The sequence below is a fragment of the Scyliorhinus canicula genome, chromosome 4 (assembly GCF_902713615.1).
Source record: "Scyliorhinus canicula chromosome 4, sScyCan1.1, whole genome shotgun sequence".
Taxonomy (NCBI): Eukaryota; Metazoa; Chordata; class Chondrichthyes; order Carcharhiniformes; family Scyliorhinidae; genus Scyliorhinus; species Scyliorhinus canicula.
The window spans coordinates 199417229-199429516 of record NC_052149.1 but is presented as its reverse complement, the minus strand read 5'-3'; the positions used below and the strand labels follow the sequence as shown (position 1 = coordinate 199429516).

The window sequence follows — 12288 nt, the reverse complement described above, 5'->3', positions numbered from 1 at the left end:
TCCGTCTGAACTGGTGCTGTAAGTGGTGCCACAGCCAGCATGAACTTGGCAACACTATGACTGGGATTTAACATGGAGGTAGTGGCCCTGCCCAATGGCCAGAAAGCCTCTGCTGGCAAAGGAAGAGATGCTGCAATTAGTGGCCTGAAAGCGTGTTTTCTACACCCCTGAGGCAAAATGTCCCACCTGCAAGAGCCAATCAGATGGCTGGCAGTTCTTGTGTCCCAGAAAAGCCACCAGGAGCAATTGCCTCTGCTAGGGCTGGACCTGACTAACAATTTAGGCCCAGAGTTCATGTAGGTTGAGTGGGCTAACCAGGCCTTGGTGAGGTGGGGTGAGCATGGTGTTATGCCGGCGATTGGCAGAACAGTGTGGGAAAGGGACATGATGGCACAGTGCTATGGTCACTGGCACTAGTAATCCTGAGTCTCAGGCTAACCCTCTAAAACGGAATTGAACTTCAATTCATAAAACTGGAATATCCAAGTCGTTTCAGTAATAGTGACCATGAAACTATCGTTATTTGTTGTTTAAAAACCCACCTGGTTCAGTAATGTTCTTTAGGGAAGGAAATTTGCTCTCCTTATCCAGTCCTGCATGGATGTGACTGTGGATCCACAGCAATGAGGCTGACTCTTAATTCTCTCTGAAGTGGCCTAGCAAACCACTCAGTTATAAGAGCAGTTTGCAATGGCCCTGCCAGCAATGCTCACATTCCATGAAGGAATAAAGGAAGCAAGCGTGGGTGGCACTTCCTGCTGTGGGTACCCTCTGTGGGACATAGGGAGCATTTCTAACTCTCCCATCATGGCTTGTTTTCAGTTCCTTTGCTCCTTTTATCTAATCATTTGCTTATCTTCCTAAAAACACAAAAAACATAATGGGAGCTATTTTTCTGACATCTGTGTCCCTCGGGAATTAGTAAAAAGGGCAGGGAAATGGGGGTGGGGACCCTTATACATTGCCGAATTTAGTTGCACTGTTAATTCAGAGACTTCTTCAGGAGGATAGAGTAGGGCCTGCACCTACCAAAAGTGGTGCCTATGAAACTTGATTGTAACTGTACAGTGAACTTCACTCAAACTGTAAGTTCTGTGGGGACTGTCACCGACAGAATGCATCTCTGCTCTCTTACCACCAGTAATCGGTATGTTTTGTTTGGAAAGAGGTGTACTGTTTTTCACCCTTGTAGGGTCAATGCCAATTATATCATTCAGCAGCAAGCTTTCATGAGTTTAAAATAAAGAAGGAATTATTCTCTCTCATTTATCCTGATGTAATGCAAAGTCTCACACACATGCACATATGCACAAAGATTGGATGTGGATAAAGATTATGAACCTTTATAGACTACACTTAATTCAGTCGCTAGTTTTGGATTTCCAGTCACCCGTGTGGCAGGCTATGGTTTCTTGAATAGATTTGATGATTTAAAGTTGAAGTGAGGGTCTTGTAAACCAAAAGGTCCACTGCACATTGTGAGATTTCTTGCAGTTGATTATCTAGGAGGTTGGTTCTCAAGTAGAATTTGAAACTGGACCAGGTTAAGAGCTTCAGCTGTTTGATGACATGCAAATTTCAAAGTCTGGTTCTTGAACTGGCTGATGACTGGATGATCTGCTGGGTCCTGAAGTAAAGAATGTGCAGTCACTGACACATGTTTTGATAATATGGGTTCAGACTTCTGAGGGTCAACCATTCTAGTTCGGATCTAGGAAGCTATCACCATACAATGACACAGCTGATATTGGTCAATGAGTTTTGATTCCCTTTTGTTTTGTACAGTATGAATCATAGAGGCAAGCAATCTGGAATGTCCATAGTCTGTAGGGGTTGGCCCATCCTTAAACAATGAAATGTGTCAATTCCACAAATGGATGTGAGGTACCCTCACCTATGCCAATATTTAATTAGATAGCTGTTGGAGGTTTGATACTGTCTGTATTCCAAGTGTCAAAAGGCATGTGATTTGTAGCAGACATCTTAACGGCTTGTTTGTGTTGAGTTTTTAAAAGTATTGACTCAGGGTTTATAATATGGCACGTCTGTACGGGACATGACATGACTCGAAAAGAAAGTTGAAAGTTGAAATACATAGTCGGGCAGCACAGTAGCACAAGTGGATAGAGCTGTGGCTTCACAGTGCCAGTGTCCCAGGTTCGATTCCCCGCTGGGTTACTGTCTGTGCAGAGTCTGCACGTTCTCCCCGTGTGTGCGTGGGTTTCCTCCGGGTGCTCCGGTTTCCTCCCACAGTCCAAAGACGTGCAGGTTAGGTGGATTGGCCATGATAAATTGCCCTTAGTGACCAAAAAGGTTCAGAGGGGTTATTGGGTTACGGGGATAGGGTGGAAGTGAGGGCTTAAGTGGGTTGGTGCAGACTCGATGGGTCGAATCGCCTCCTTCTGCACTGCATATTCTATGTTCTATTTCTAACTTAGCCATTGGACTTCAGGCCTTTTTACTGGGCTGGGACTGGAAATTGAAGCATTCCTCGTCCTGGGAACGCCCAGCACCAAATAGAGGGGCCAGGAATATCATCACCTATATAAAGTAAAGTGGTTGGTACGAGTGGATGTTGTCAAATGAAAACGGAAGACTTCCTTAAATAACAGAAGAGACCATTTCCAGGCAAATCACTTTGACTTTCACTTGGAGGTGTCCTTGCAATTTGATCAAGAGTGACAATAAGAGTATCTCGCTCACTTGCAGTAAATCCTGGCTGTGGAGCCCCAGAAAAAGAGAAAGAAATGACTCAAAACAGAGAAAAATAATGAATAACTAATTTTTTTGTTCTGCGTTCCAGAAAACCAGCCAATTTGAAAGCTTTAGTGAAATGGTGGAGAAGTTCAAACAGACCCTGCGACATGATGATTACGTTTTGTTGGATGATTTATGTTCAAGTCTGTCATTCATAGATATTTACCTCACAAGCCTTGATGAACAGGACAATACTTTGTACAAGTGAGTATATGGGATTCCATGTAAGAGGATGTAGGCTAACCCACTGCATGTTATACATAATTGTGCAGGTTCCTATTCTCAGCATGTGTAAGAGGATACAGGTGCATGCGTCATTCACATTCTCAGTCCAAGGTGCCAAGAGACCTTTACCTGGGGGTTTTGCCTGGACTACACTTGAGCCGAAAGATAATCACCAGCAGTTAATCGTTCCATTTGTTTTTGCTCTATGTTTGGACAGATGTTATACTATGTTAACAATACTTTGGAGATGCTTTGTTTTAAATTTTGCTCATTGCCTCCACTGAACAGCTGTCAAGGGTATAAATGAACTCAGTGGGGAGTTGAATGGATGCGTTCTGGTGAGTAAATTAAATGTTTCAAAAGAAGTGGGAATTTGGGAAAGGAGTGGATGATGGAAAGAAGAAAGACAAATGAAGAGAAGCAATGGTGAAATGGTGTCAGCGAGGGACTGAACATTGGTGTAGTGACTATTTCTGTTGCTTCTTTGCAATGGAGTTGGCAGTAAAAGATCTCAACAATAGTTGCTCTACGATGTGAAATGCAATTTGATGCAATACTTATATAGTGAGTGGACCATGACAGTGTTGGGAATATGTAAATAAATTAACCATTATTTAATTAATTTACCCCATTAAATGAATATATCTGGGGAATTGGGTGACACAGTCAATCTGACATTGGCCTTTAATCTCTGGTATTTAGATTCGAATTCAGCCCCTAGTGATAGCTGTAAGGATCTGATCTGGAATGAATTGAAATGGACTCATTCCACTTCCTTTGCCTATAACACTAAACTCTTTCTAATTTAGCAGTAATTCACATTCAGACAGGCACAGGATAGTCACATGGAGGTGGTGTGGTGCAGTGGGTAGCATCCATCCCTCCCAGTCAAAGGCTCCAGGGTCCAGTTCCACCACAAGAGTTGTTTTTAATAAATGTAGAGTACCTAATTATTTTTTTCCAATTGAGGGTCAATTTAGCGTGGCCAATCCACCTACCCTGCACATCTTTGGGTGTGAGACCCATGCAGACATGGTGAGAATGTGCAAACTCCGCACGGACAGTGACCCGGGGCCGGGATTGAACCCGTGTCCTTGGCGCTGTGAGGCAGCAATGCTAACCACTGCACCATCGTGCCACCCTCCCGCCCCAAGAGTTGCTGTTTTCATAACACAGCCAACATGTTGAATATCAACCTCAAAAAACCCTGGTGGTAAGAGTGGGAGTGACTGCTGGTCAGCTATGCTTGATGTGGAGTGGCGCCTCTTAAACTATAAGCCTCTTGCAACAGACTAACGGCCTGTTGCAAGTAAAACATCACTATGGGGACAGGTGGAATCATACAATTTGAAGTGTAGAAGGAGGCCATTCAGCCCATCAAGTCTGCACCGGCCCTTGAAAAGAGCACCCTACACCTCCATCCTTTCCCCATAACCCAGTAACCCCACCTAACCTTTTGGACACTAAGGGCAATTTAGCATGGCCAATCCGCCTAACCTGCACATCTTTGGACTGTGGGAGGAAACCCACGCAGACACGGGGAGAAAGGACAAACTTCACACAGCCACCCGAGTCCGGGTCCCTGGATCAGTGCTAACCACTGTGCCACCAAGTACACCGTTTTTGAGGGGGCGGAGTATCGCAAAAGCAAAGCTCCCTTGATTTCGGTGCAAGCCGTCGGCGACTGGAGAATTCCGCCCCATATCATTTTCAAATATATTCTGAGTTCTGTGGTAGTTTTTAGAAATGCTTTATTTAGAAATGATGTAACATCTTCAGTGAAACGAACCTGCAGATGCTGATGTACAATCTCATTTATATCAGCACATGCGCATTTGACTACATTTGGGTATATGACGCACATGTAGTTGATTAGCTTAGTTTTAGTAGTTGATTAGCTCACTTGGCCCTTTACACAAATCTACAGGGAGTATCTCCAATATGGTGTTAAAGAATGAAGCCCAGAAACCTAGAAGTTTGGGGCAGGACCAGAACATATGCAGACGGTTAGCTGGCCCAAGGAAACAGCGCTGACACCTATCCTCAACACCAGGGAAGAACCCAGCTCATCCTTGCCCTTGTCAAGCCCGTCCTATGCAATACCTTAAACTGAATCAGGCTCAGCCGATTATATGAAGTTGATCCTATGAAGGGCCCCAGACCATTCCTCATCTTTAAGAATGGGACCCAATTCAACCTCCCATTTTGCCCTCACATCACTTATCGGAGCAGAATCCATTGAAAGGATATATGGCCATATAGGCCTGAAATAGATGCCCGGTAAAGCATAGCCAGAGATAGAATGTTCTTCATCAGGGAATAACAATAATAATAATCGCTTATTGTCACAAGTAGGCTTCAATGAAGTTACTGTAAAATCCCCTAGTCGCCACATTCCGGCACCTGTTCGGGGAGGCCGGTACAGGAAGAGGGTGGCGCCAAAGGAAAGGAAAGAAAAGCTCTACACGGAAAATCACGAACTTGGAAATATCTAAACAAATTGGAATTGGGCAGCTGGGATTTCTCAGCTAACTCCGTAAAACAGGCAAACCTCCCCGTCACGCACAGGTCCCCAAACCGCCCCAGACCCTTCGCCTCCCAAAATTTAAATACCGAGTCTAAACTATCAAGTAGGACGAGGAGATTATTCCAAATAGGGGCTTGTGAAGACAGGGAGGGAGCTTGAAATGTTGTCTGAACTGTTCCCAAATCCTAAGGGAGGGGGAGCCACCACTGGGTTTGAGGAAAATCTAACAGAGGAAAAAGGCATCGGAGCAGTAATTATTGCAAGAAGAGAAGAATAAATGTCGATGTAGTGCAGGAATGGGCTTCCATTTGTCCTCAAATGGACCTGGATCGTTAAACCACAAAAATATTTTTTTGTATGTTAGCTTAAATTGGGAAGGCCAAGCCATCAACTGTCTGTGCTTTTGGAGCAGAGCGCTGTGGTTTCTAGGAGTCCTAACCACCCCCCCCCCAAATTAAAGAAGATATCAGTTTGTTGACTGTGATAAAAAAGGATTTCGAGAGAAAAATCAAACCCTCGAGAGCACATTCATTTTAATAGTTTGAACCTACCCGCCAAAGATAGAGGCAGGCCATCCCGACTCTGTTAAACTGCTTTGATACTGTGAACCAGACTGGTGTAATTTAACTTGTGAAGTGAGGCCCGGTTGTGGGAGCCTCAGATAGCGGAAGCTCGCCTTAGCAAGGCGAAAAATTAACATCCCAGTTGGGCTCTCCTCCCAGGGTCGGGGAACATTTATTCTTGCCTCAGTTCAATTTGTAACCCAGAGAAGGAGTCAAAGGTGTTAAGTAACTTCATTATGTCATCTGTGGAGGGGGCTGGATCTGTAATATAAAGGAGTAGGTCATCTGCAAAAAGGGGTATCCAATGATCCACCCCTCCTCGACCAATCCCCCTCCACTTACTAGAGAGCCTCAGCACTATAGTGGGCAGCTCTATTGCCAGAGCAAACAGGAGTGGGGAGAGTGGACAGCCTTGCCTCTTAGCTCTATTCAAAGGAAAACAATAAGAGTTCAAGGTGCTTGTACAAACACTGGCAGTGGGAGCATTATACAACAGATAAATCCAAGAAATAAATTTGTGGCCAAATCCAAACCACCCAAGAGTTTCAAATAAATACTCCCATTCCACTCTATCAAATGCATTTTCAATATCAAGAGCCACTATCACCTCAGATTCCGCAGAGCACTGAGGAGCGGAAAATGACACCGTTTAACAGGTGACGTATATTGGTGACAATTGTCAGCTCTACATGAAGCCTGTTTGATTCTTCGAGATTATATTTGGGAGACAAGGCTCCAGCCGAAGCACCAGCATCTTAGCAAGTAGCTTGACGTCTGCATTCAGAGCAAAATAGAATGGTTTGAAGCACACCCTGTCACGTCTTTGCCCCACTTAACAATCAGGGGAAAATATGCTTGAGTGAGGGTCGGGGACAATGACCCGTGAGATAGGGAATCATTGAACATGTCTAAAATTAAAGACACAAGCTGCTCCGAGAACGTCTTGTATAATTCAATCGGCAAGCCATCTGGATCAGGGGCTTTGCCAGATTGCATCAACTCAATACATTTTTAAATTTCATCAGGGGGTAAAGGGGATTCCAACTCGCTTCTCCTATCCACCTCATCCATTGGGATGACTAGGCTGTCCAGAAAGTCTCCATCCACAGGAGTCTCTGATCTATAAAGGTCACTGTAACCTGAGGAAATGAGGTTGCCGCTCGAATTGCGTATCTGTGATCTCGCGAGAGGCCACCTGCTGTTTGAGCTGGAGAGTCAAAAGGCAACTGACCTTCTCCCTGTACTCATAAAATGTGCCCCTTGAGCATCATGGCTGACTTACCACCCTACTAATCGGCAACAATAGTTCAACTTGGGTTTGCAATATTATCCTATTTGCCAGTAACTCTGGAGTTGGATCAAGCGAGTAGTGGTGATTCACCTCAAGAATGGAGTCTACCAGCCTCTGCTGCTCCAACGTCTTGGTCTGCAACAAATCCGCCCTGAAGGAGATAATTTTCCCCCTGAGGACTGCCTGAACAGCCTCCCACAACGTGAAGGGTGAGATTGAATTGGATTTGTTAGATTTTATACAGTCCTCTGCAGCAGTGGACATATGCTTACAATTTTTTAAATCCGCTAATAATGTGTGTAATCTCTAGGCTGGACGTTGGCGGGGCCAAACTTCAGAAGCAAATCAATAAGGTGCAGGGCATGATCCAAAATAACAATTGCTGAGTACTCAGCTGCCCCGCTGAAGAGAGGAGAACACTATCCAAAACACAAATATCAATACGTGAATACACTTGGTGGACATGTAAAAATCTTTATCTCTTGGGAGCAAGGAGTGCCAAGGATCACCCCCCCCCCCCCCCCCCCCCCCCCCCCAACCTGCGTTATGAAAGACAACTAAGCCCTGGTTACCTCCGATGGAGCAAAAGATTTTGGCTTGGAACGATGCCATCTCGGGTCCAAGACACAATTCAGATCCCCAACCTAAAGTAAGCTGATGCAAATCTAAATTGGAGAGGGAGGCCAGCAAGGAGTTAATTAAATTCGTATCATCCCAGTCGGGAGTGTAAATGTTAACCGTGACAATCAGGGTGCTCAATTGGGAGCCACAGAAAATAACATACCACCTTTGGGGTTGGCCATAATCTTAGAGGCAGAAAATTGAACTCTTATAATAATTAGAATCGTCGTACCCCGCCATCGAAACCAGAATGAAACACCTTCCCTACCACCCCTCAGGAAACCTAGTTTCATCTCTGACATGCAAATGTTTTTTTTGCAAAAACACGACATCAGAGTTTAAACTTTTGAGATGAGCAAAAATGCCCTCGACCTTTTCACTGGGCCATTAAAATCCCCACGTTCCTGGTTGCCAAACGAATTGGAGGTCTCCCACCTCCCCGCCCCTCAAATCAGGAGTCAGCTATTTCCACCAAGAGAGATTAACCAAGGGATCCTGAAAAGATGGCCACCAAACCCAGTCAAAAAACTGGACAAAGGAAAATCAACATATATCATCAGCACACTACCCCACCCCCTTGCCACAATGCCATTGCCATTGAATGCGACCACACCCAAGTACAAATACAAATAGGAACGAGGCAAACACAAAATTACTCTCATACTAAAGACTATGTTGAACAAGCCTACACAAAACAAAAACTCTAAACTCATTATCTAAAAAAAACCTACTATAATGAACTGCAGAAAACCCTCCAAAACCGCTTCCGTTAACTAACTCCTTGATTAGCAGGGAGGCTTCCAACTGGAGAAAGAGAAAAACAGATACAAACAACAAAGTACCGAAATCCCATTTAACTTGCACACTGAAAGGAAGCTATATATTAATACAAAGAACAGAATCTTACATGGTGTAAAACCCCAAATTCAAACAAGAACAATAAGAACTAAACCCCAACAAGAACAAGAAAAAACAAGAACAACATGTAACCCCAAAAATGTAACAATACAACATGCCCGTCGACAGGACCAAAAACCAAGTGCGAGATTCTTCGGCCATGTCCGCCTGGCGACCAGAGGATCCCGCCCAAGGTTAATGGATTTCTCCATTGTTGCCGTCTCACCTATGGTGTTCTTGCGGCAGGCGGGGCGGAAGAATCCAGGGCAGCTTTGACTCCATTGAACGTACTCTTTTCTTTGCTAACACCGCAGCCAGTCCTGATAAAATCTGTTGGAGTTGCCTTCCCACTTAAAATCACGGTGTTTCCTTTCCCATCGCAAACTCTTCTCATTTCCTTGAAGCTCAGGAATCTCATTATCACCACATATGGTGGGTCTTCAGGACGAGGCATTGGCCAAAATGTGTGATGGGCTCAGTCCAATTCAGGTGGCGATGTGAATCCACCCTTGCCCACCATTTTGTAGAACATGCCCGAGAGGTATTCCATGGGTGTAGGGCCTTCAATCCCCTCCAGAAGCCCCACAATCCAGATATTTTGCCTCCTGGACCTGTTTTCTAGATCATTCATTTGGCTCTCAGCGATCTATTCTTTTTGGTCACCGGAACAGTTCGGATTCCAGCGTAGCAATCTGATAGCTGTTGTCCGATAAGGCCACCTCCATACTTTTAATCGTGGCTCCATGGACCTCAACGGTCTGACTAATTTTCCCCAGAGAGCCAAGGTCTCTTCAATTCATTTTTTGAGGTCTTCCGGCACAATTCGTTGGTGCTTTTCAAATGATTTTGTCAATGTATTGGAAATAACCTCGACCATTAATGGAGTGGATGGAGAACCAGAAACCGACTCTGCCATTTTACTTGTTGTTGAACTCTGAAAGGCCTCAGACTCCGTCAACGAGTATCTGCTCCCAGCTTCCTTAACCCTGATTTTATTGGGCATCTCAGTCATAAAAGACTTCTATTCCTATAACTATATGGGTTTCCGAAGAATAAACAATCTGGCACCAAGAAAAGGGGCCAAAAGCACAGTGCTCCATCGGGAGGCACCTCGTGCACATCTTCCCCCTGCATTATGCCACCAGAAATCCAGCAATGTCAAACGAGCACATGGACACAGCATTTCTATGGATATGTAAGTCCTGTGTGATCTTCGCAATTGGGAAAACTTGCTCAAAACTGGTTGTGGCAACCCTACCATTTGGCCAATTGTGTTGTGTGGAACCAAACATGGATGAGGTGGGACATAAAGGAACATCACCTTTCTGTGTCTTGGGCAGCGCAAACACAGGCGCAGTGAGCTACGAGGATGAATCCTATCATATATAACGCCTGACAACTCATTGCTTTTACACAAATCCACAAATCATTCACCTGAGGAAGGAGCAGTGCTCCAAAAGCTAGTGTTTGAAACAAACATGTTGGACTTTAACCTGGTGTTGTAAGACTTCTTACTGTACAAATCCAACAAGCAGCTTTTTTAGCTTGTTGAGCAAAACTGTCTGATTATACTGAACGACAGGTCCAATGAAAATTAATTTGGATCTACTATTAAAAGTGGCATGCAATTTGTTTATACAGTCACATTTGTTGAGGATTGTTCCCTTTACATTTGATATTTTTGCGAATTGTTCTGATAAGTGCAAGACAAAAACCTTTGATGTGTCTGTTTTCAGCAAAATTTGAGTTCTGTATTACAAAATGACTTCAGAGCTAAAATGGTTGAAGGAGAGACCATGTGAACATTTAACAATGTAATAGGTAGATAGTCGAAGAAAAATTGTTGTGTAATCACGATGGGTGCATGGTTTATGAATACAGCTAAGATAAATGATAAAGAAATGGTCTGGTTGGGGTGAATGGCCTGATTTCATGTTCTAATTTTGATGTACAATTTAAGCACAAAATAACTAATTGGCAAAGCAGAAAAAGAGAAATTTAAACACTTAACCAATAAGCTTAAATAGGGTGTTCTTTCCAAGGACTGGTGCAGTGCACTTGATCGGCCAAATGGCCTCCTGCTACCATGAATCACGACGCAGCCGCAGCAAGCCGCCAATGTGTACCTGCACGGCCATGGACCTGGCAACCCTTCAGGCCGTATCGGTAGCTAGAGGTGGGAGCTCTACACTGCCTGGTTGCTAGCCCCCCCTTGGAACAGGAAATTGGTAGCCGTTTTGCGCCAGTTTCCCGCCACCGTTGTCATGTCGGTGTGGGGATTTAGTCTCCAGAACAGAGAATCCAGCCCATGGTCTGAGCTAGACGAAGGCAAAAGCAAAGATCTCCCCTCATGGGTAACAGACGATCAAACGGTACATCCTCATTAAGATGCTTTTAGAGAAGAGTGTTATTAATGGGAGGCTGGGAGAATGCCATCCGTTCTGTCTTCGCAGCTACACATATGACACCTTGGACTAGATTCTCCATTAGCAGGCTCCTCAGTTTGGTCGCACTCACGTCCACGGATTTCCCAAGGGCTTGGGGGTGCCCACAATTGGAAACCCCATTGGCCGGTTGCTGGGATGGAGAATCCCGCTGCCAGCGGAGGCACGCCACACCAGAAAACGGGCGGGTCGGGACGGAAAATCCTGCCCCTTGTCTTTAATGGGGAAAAATTGGGAGAACAGGAGAGTGTGTCCTTTCTGAAGGGCGAAACAAAAATCAGGATTGTTTTTTAAAGATTGATTATATTTTGTTTTTGCCCCCTGCATTCTAGATTACAACAACTTTACTTTGAAACAGCATACATTCTGGGTAATTTATTGGAAGTTGACCGTCACCAAGAACGCTCTGAAAAGAAGGATGCAGACGCGAGTGCCAAAGCTAATTAAATAAATGGAAAATTATAATTTTTTTTAAAGTCTTATTTTATTCATTTGTCAATGTTTAATCAGAAGACAATTCTGATGATAAGACAAGCATATCAAGTTTTTGAAAATTTCTATAAGTGCCTGTTGATGGATACCTAGAGATAGTGCTCTGTCTTCATTTACTACCTTTTCAGTCTTCTACATTATGCAGCTCTTCTAGATTATTTTGGCAGCAAAATCGCACTTTGCTACAAATTCTGGAGCTCCCTAACTGGTGCAACAAATAATTACATTCACAGCATTTTATTGCATTTATAGATTTGTGCTCTTATTTAGCTCAGCATCACATTCTGTTTAATACATTCTTGTGAAGTGCCTTAAGATATTTCACTATAATAAAGGAGTTAGGTAATTACAAATTGTTGTTGGTGATAGATTTGCTGAGCATATTGATGCTCTAGTGCAGCTAGTAAATACTGAGGTTGAACATTTACTGTACTTGATTACTTTAGTCTTTTCTTGACCCTCCTCCTGTTC

At 44.0% G+C, this 12288-nt stretch overlaps 1 protein-coding gene across 2 annotated transcripts in view; it reads left to right on the top strand.

Annotated features, from left to right (window-relative positions):
- The window catches only part of LOC119965301 (cation channel sperm-associated protein 3-like), a 75912-nt gene extending 64117 nt beyond the window's left edge, over positions 1–11795 (top strand). For both annotated transcript variants that reach the window (XM_038795849.1, XM_038795848.1), the window contains exons 7-8: positions 2804–2961; positions 11658–11795. In XM_038795849.1, coding sequence (XP_038651777.1) covers positions 2804–2961; positions 11658–11772 — 273 coding nt within the window. In that variant the 3' untranslated portion in view covers positions 11773–11795. The remainder of the gene's footprint in view (positions 1–2803; positions 2962–11657) is intronic.
- The last annotated feature ends 493 nt before the right edge of the window (positions 11796–12288 follow it).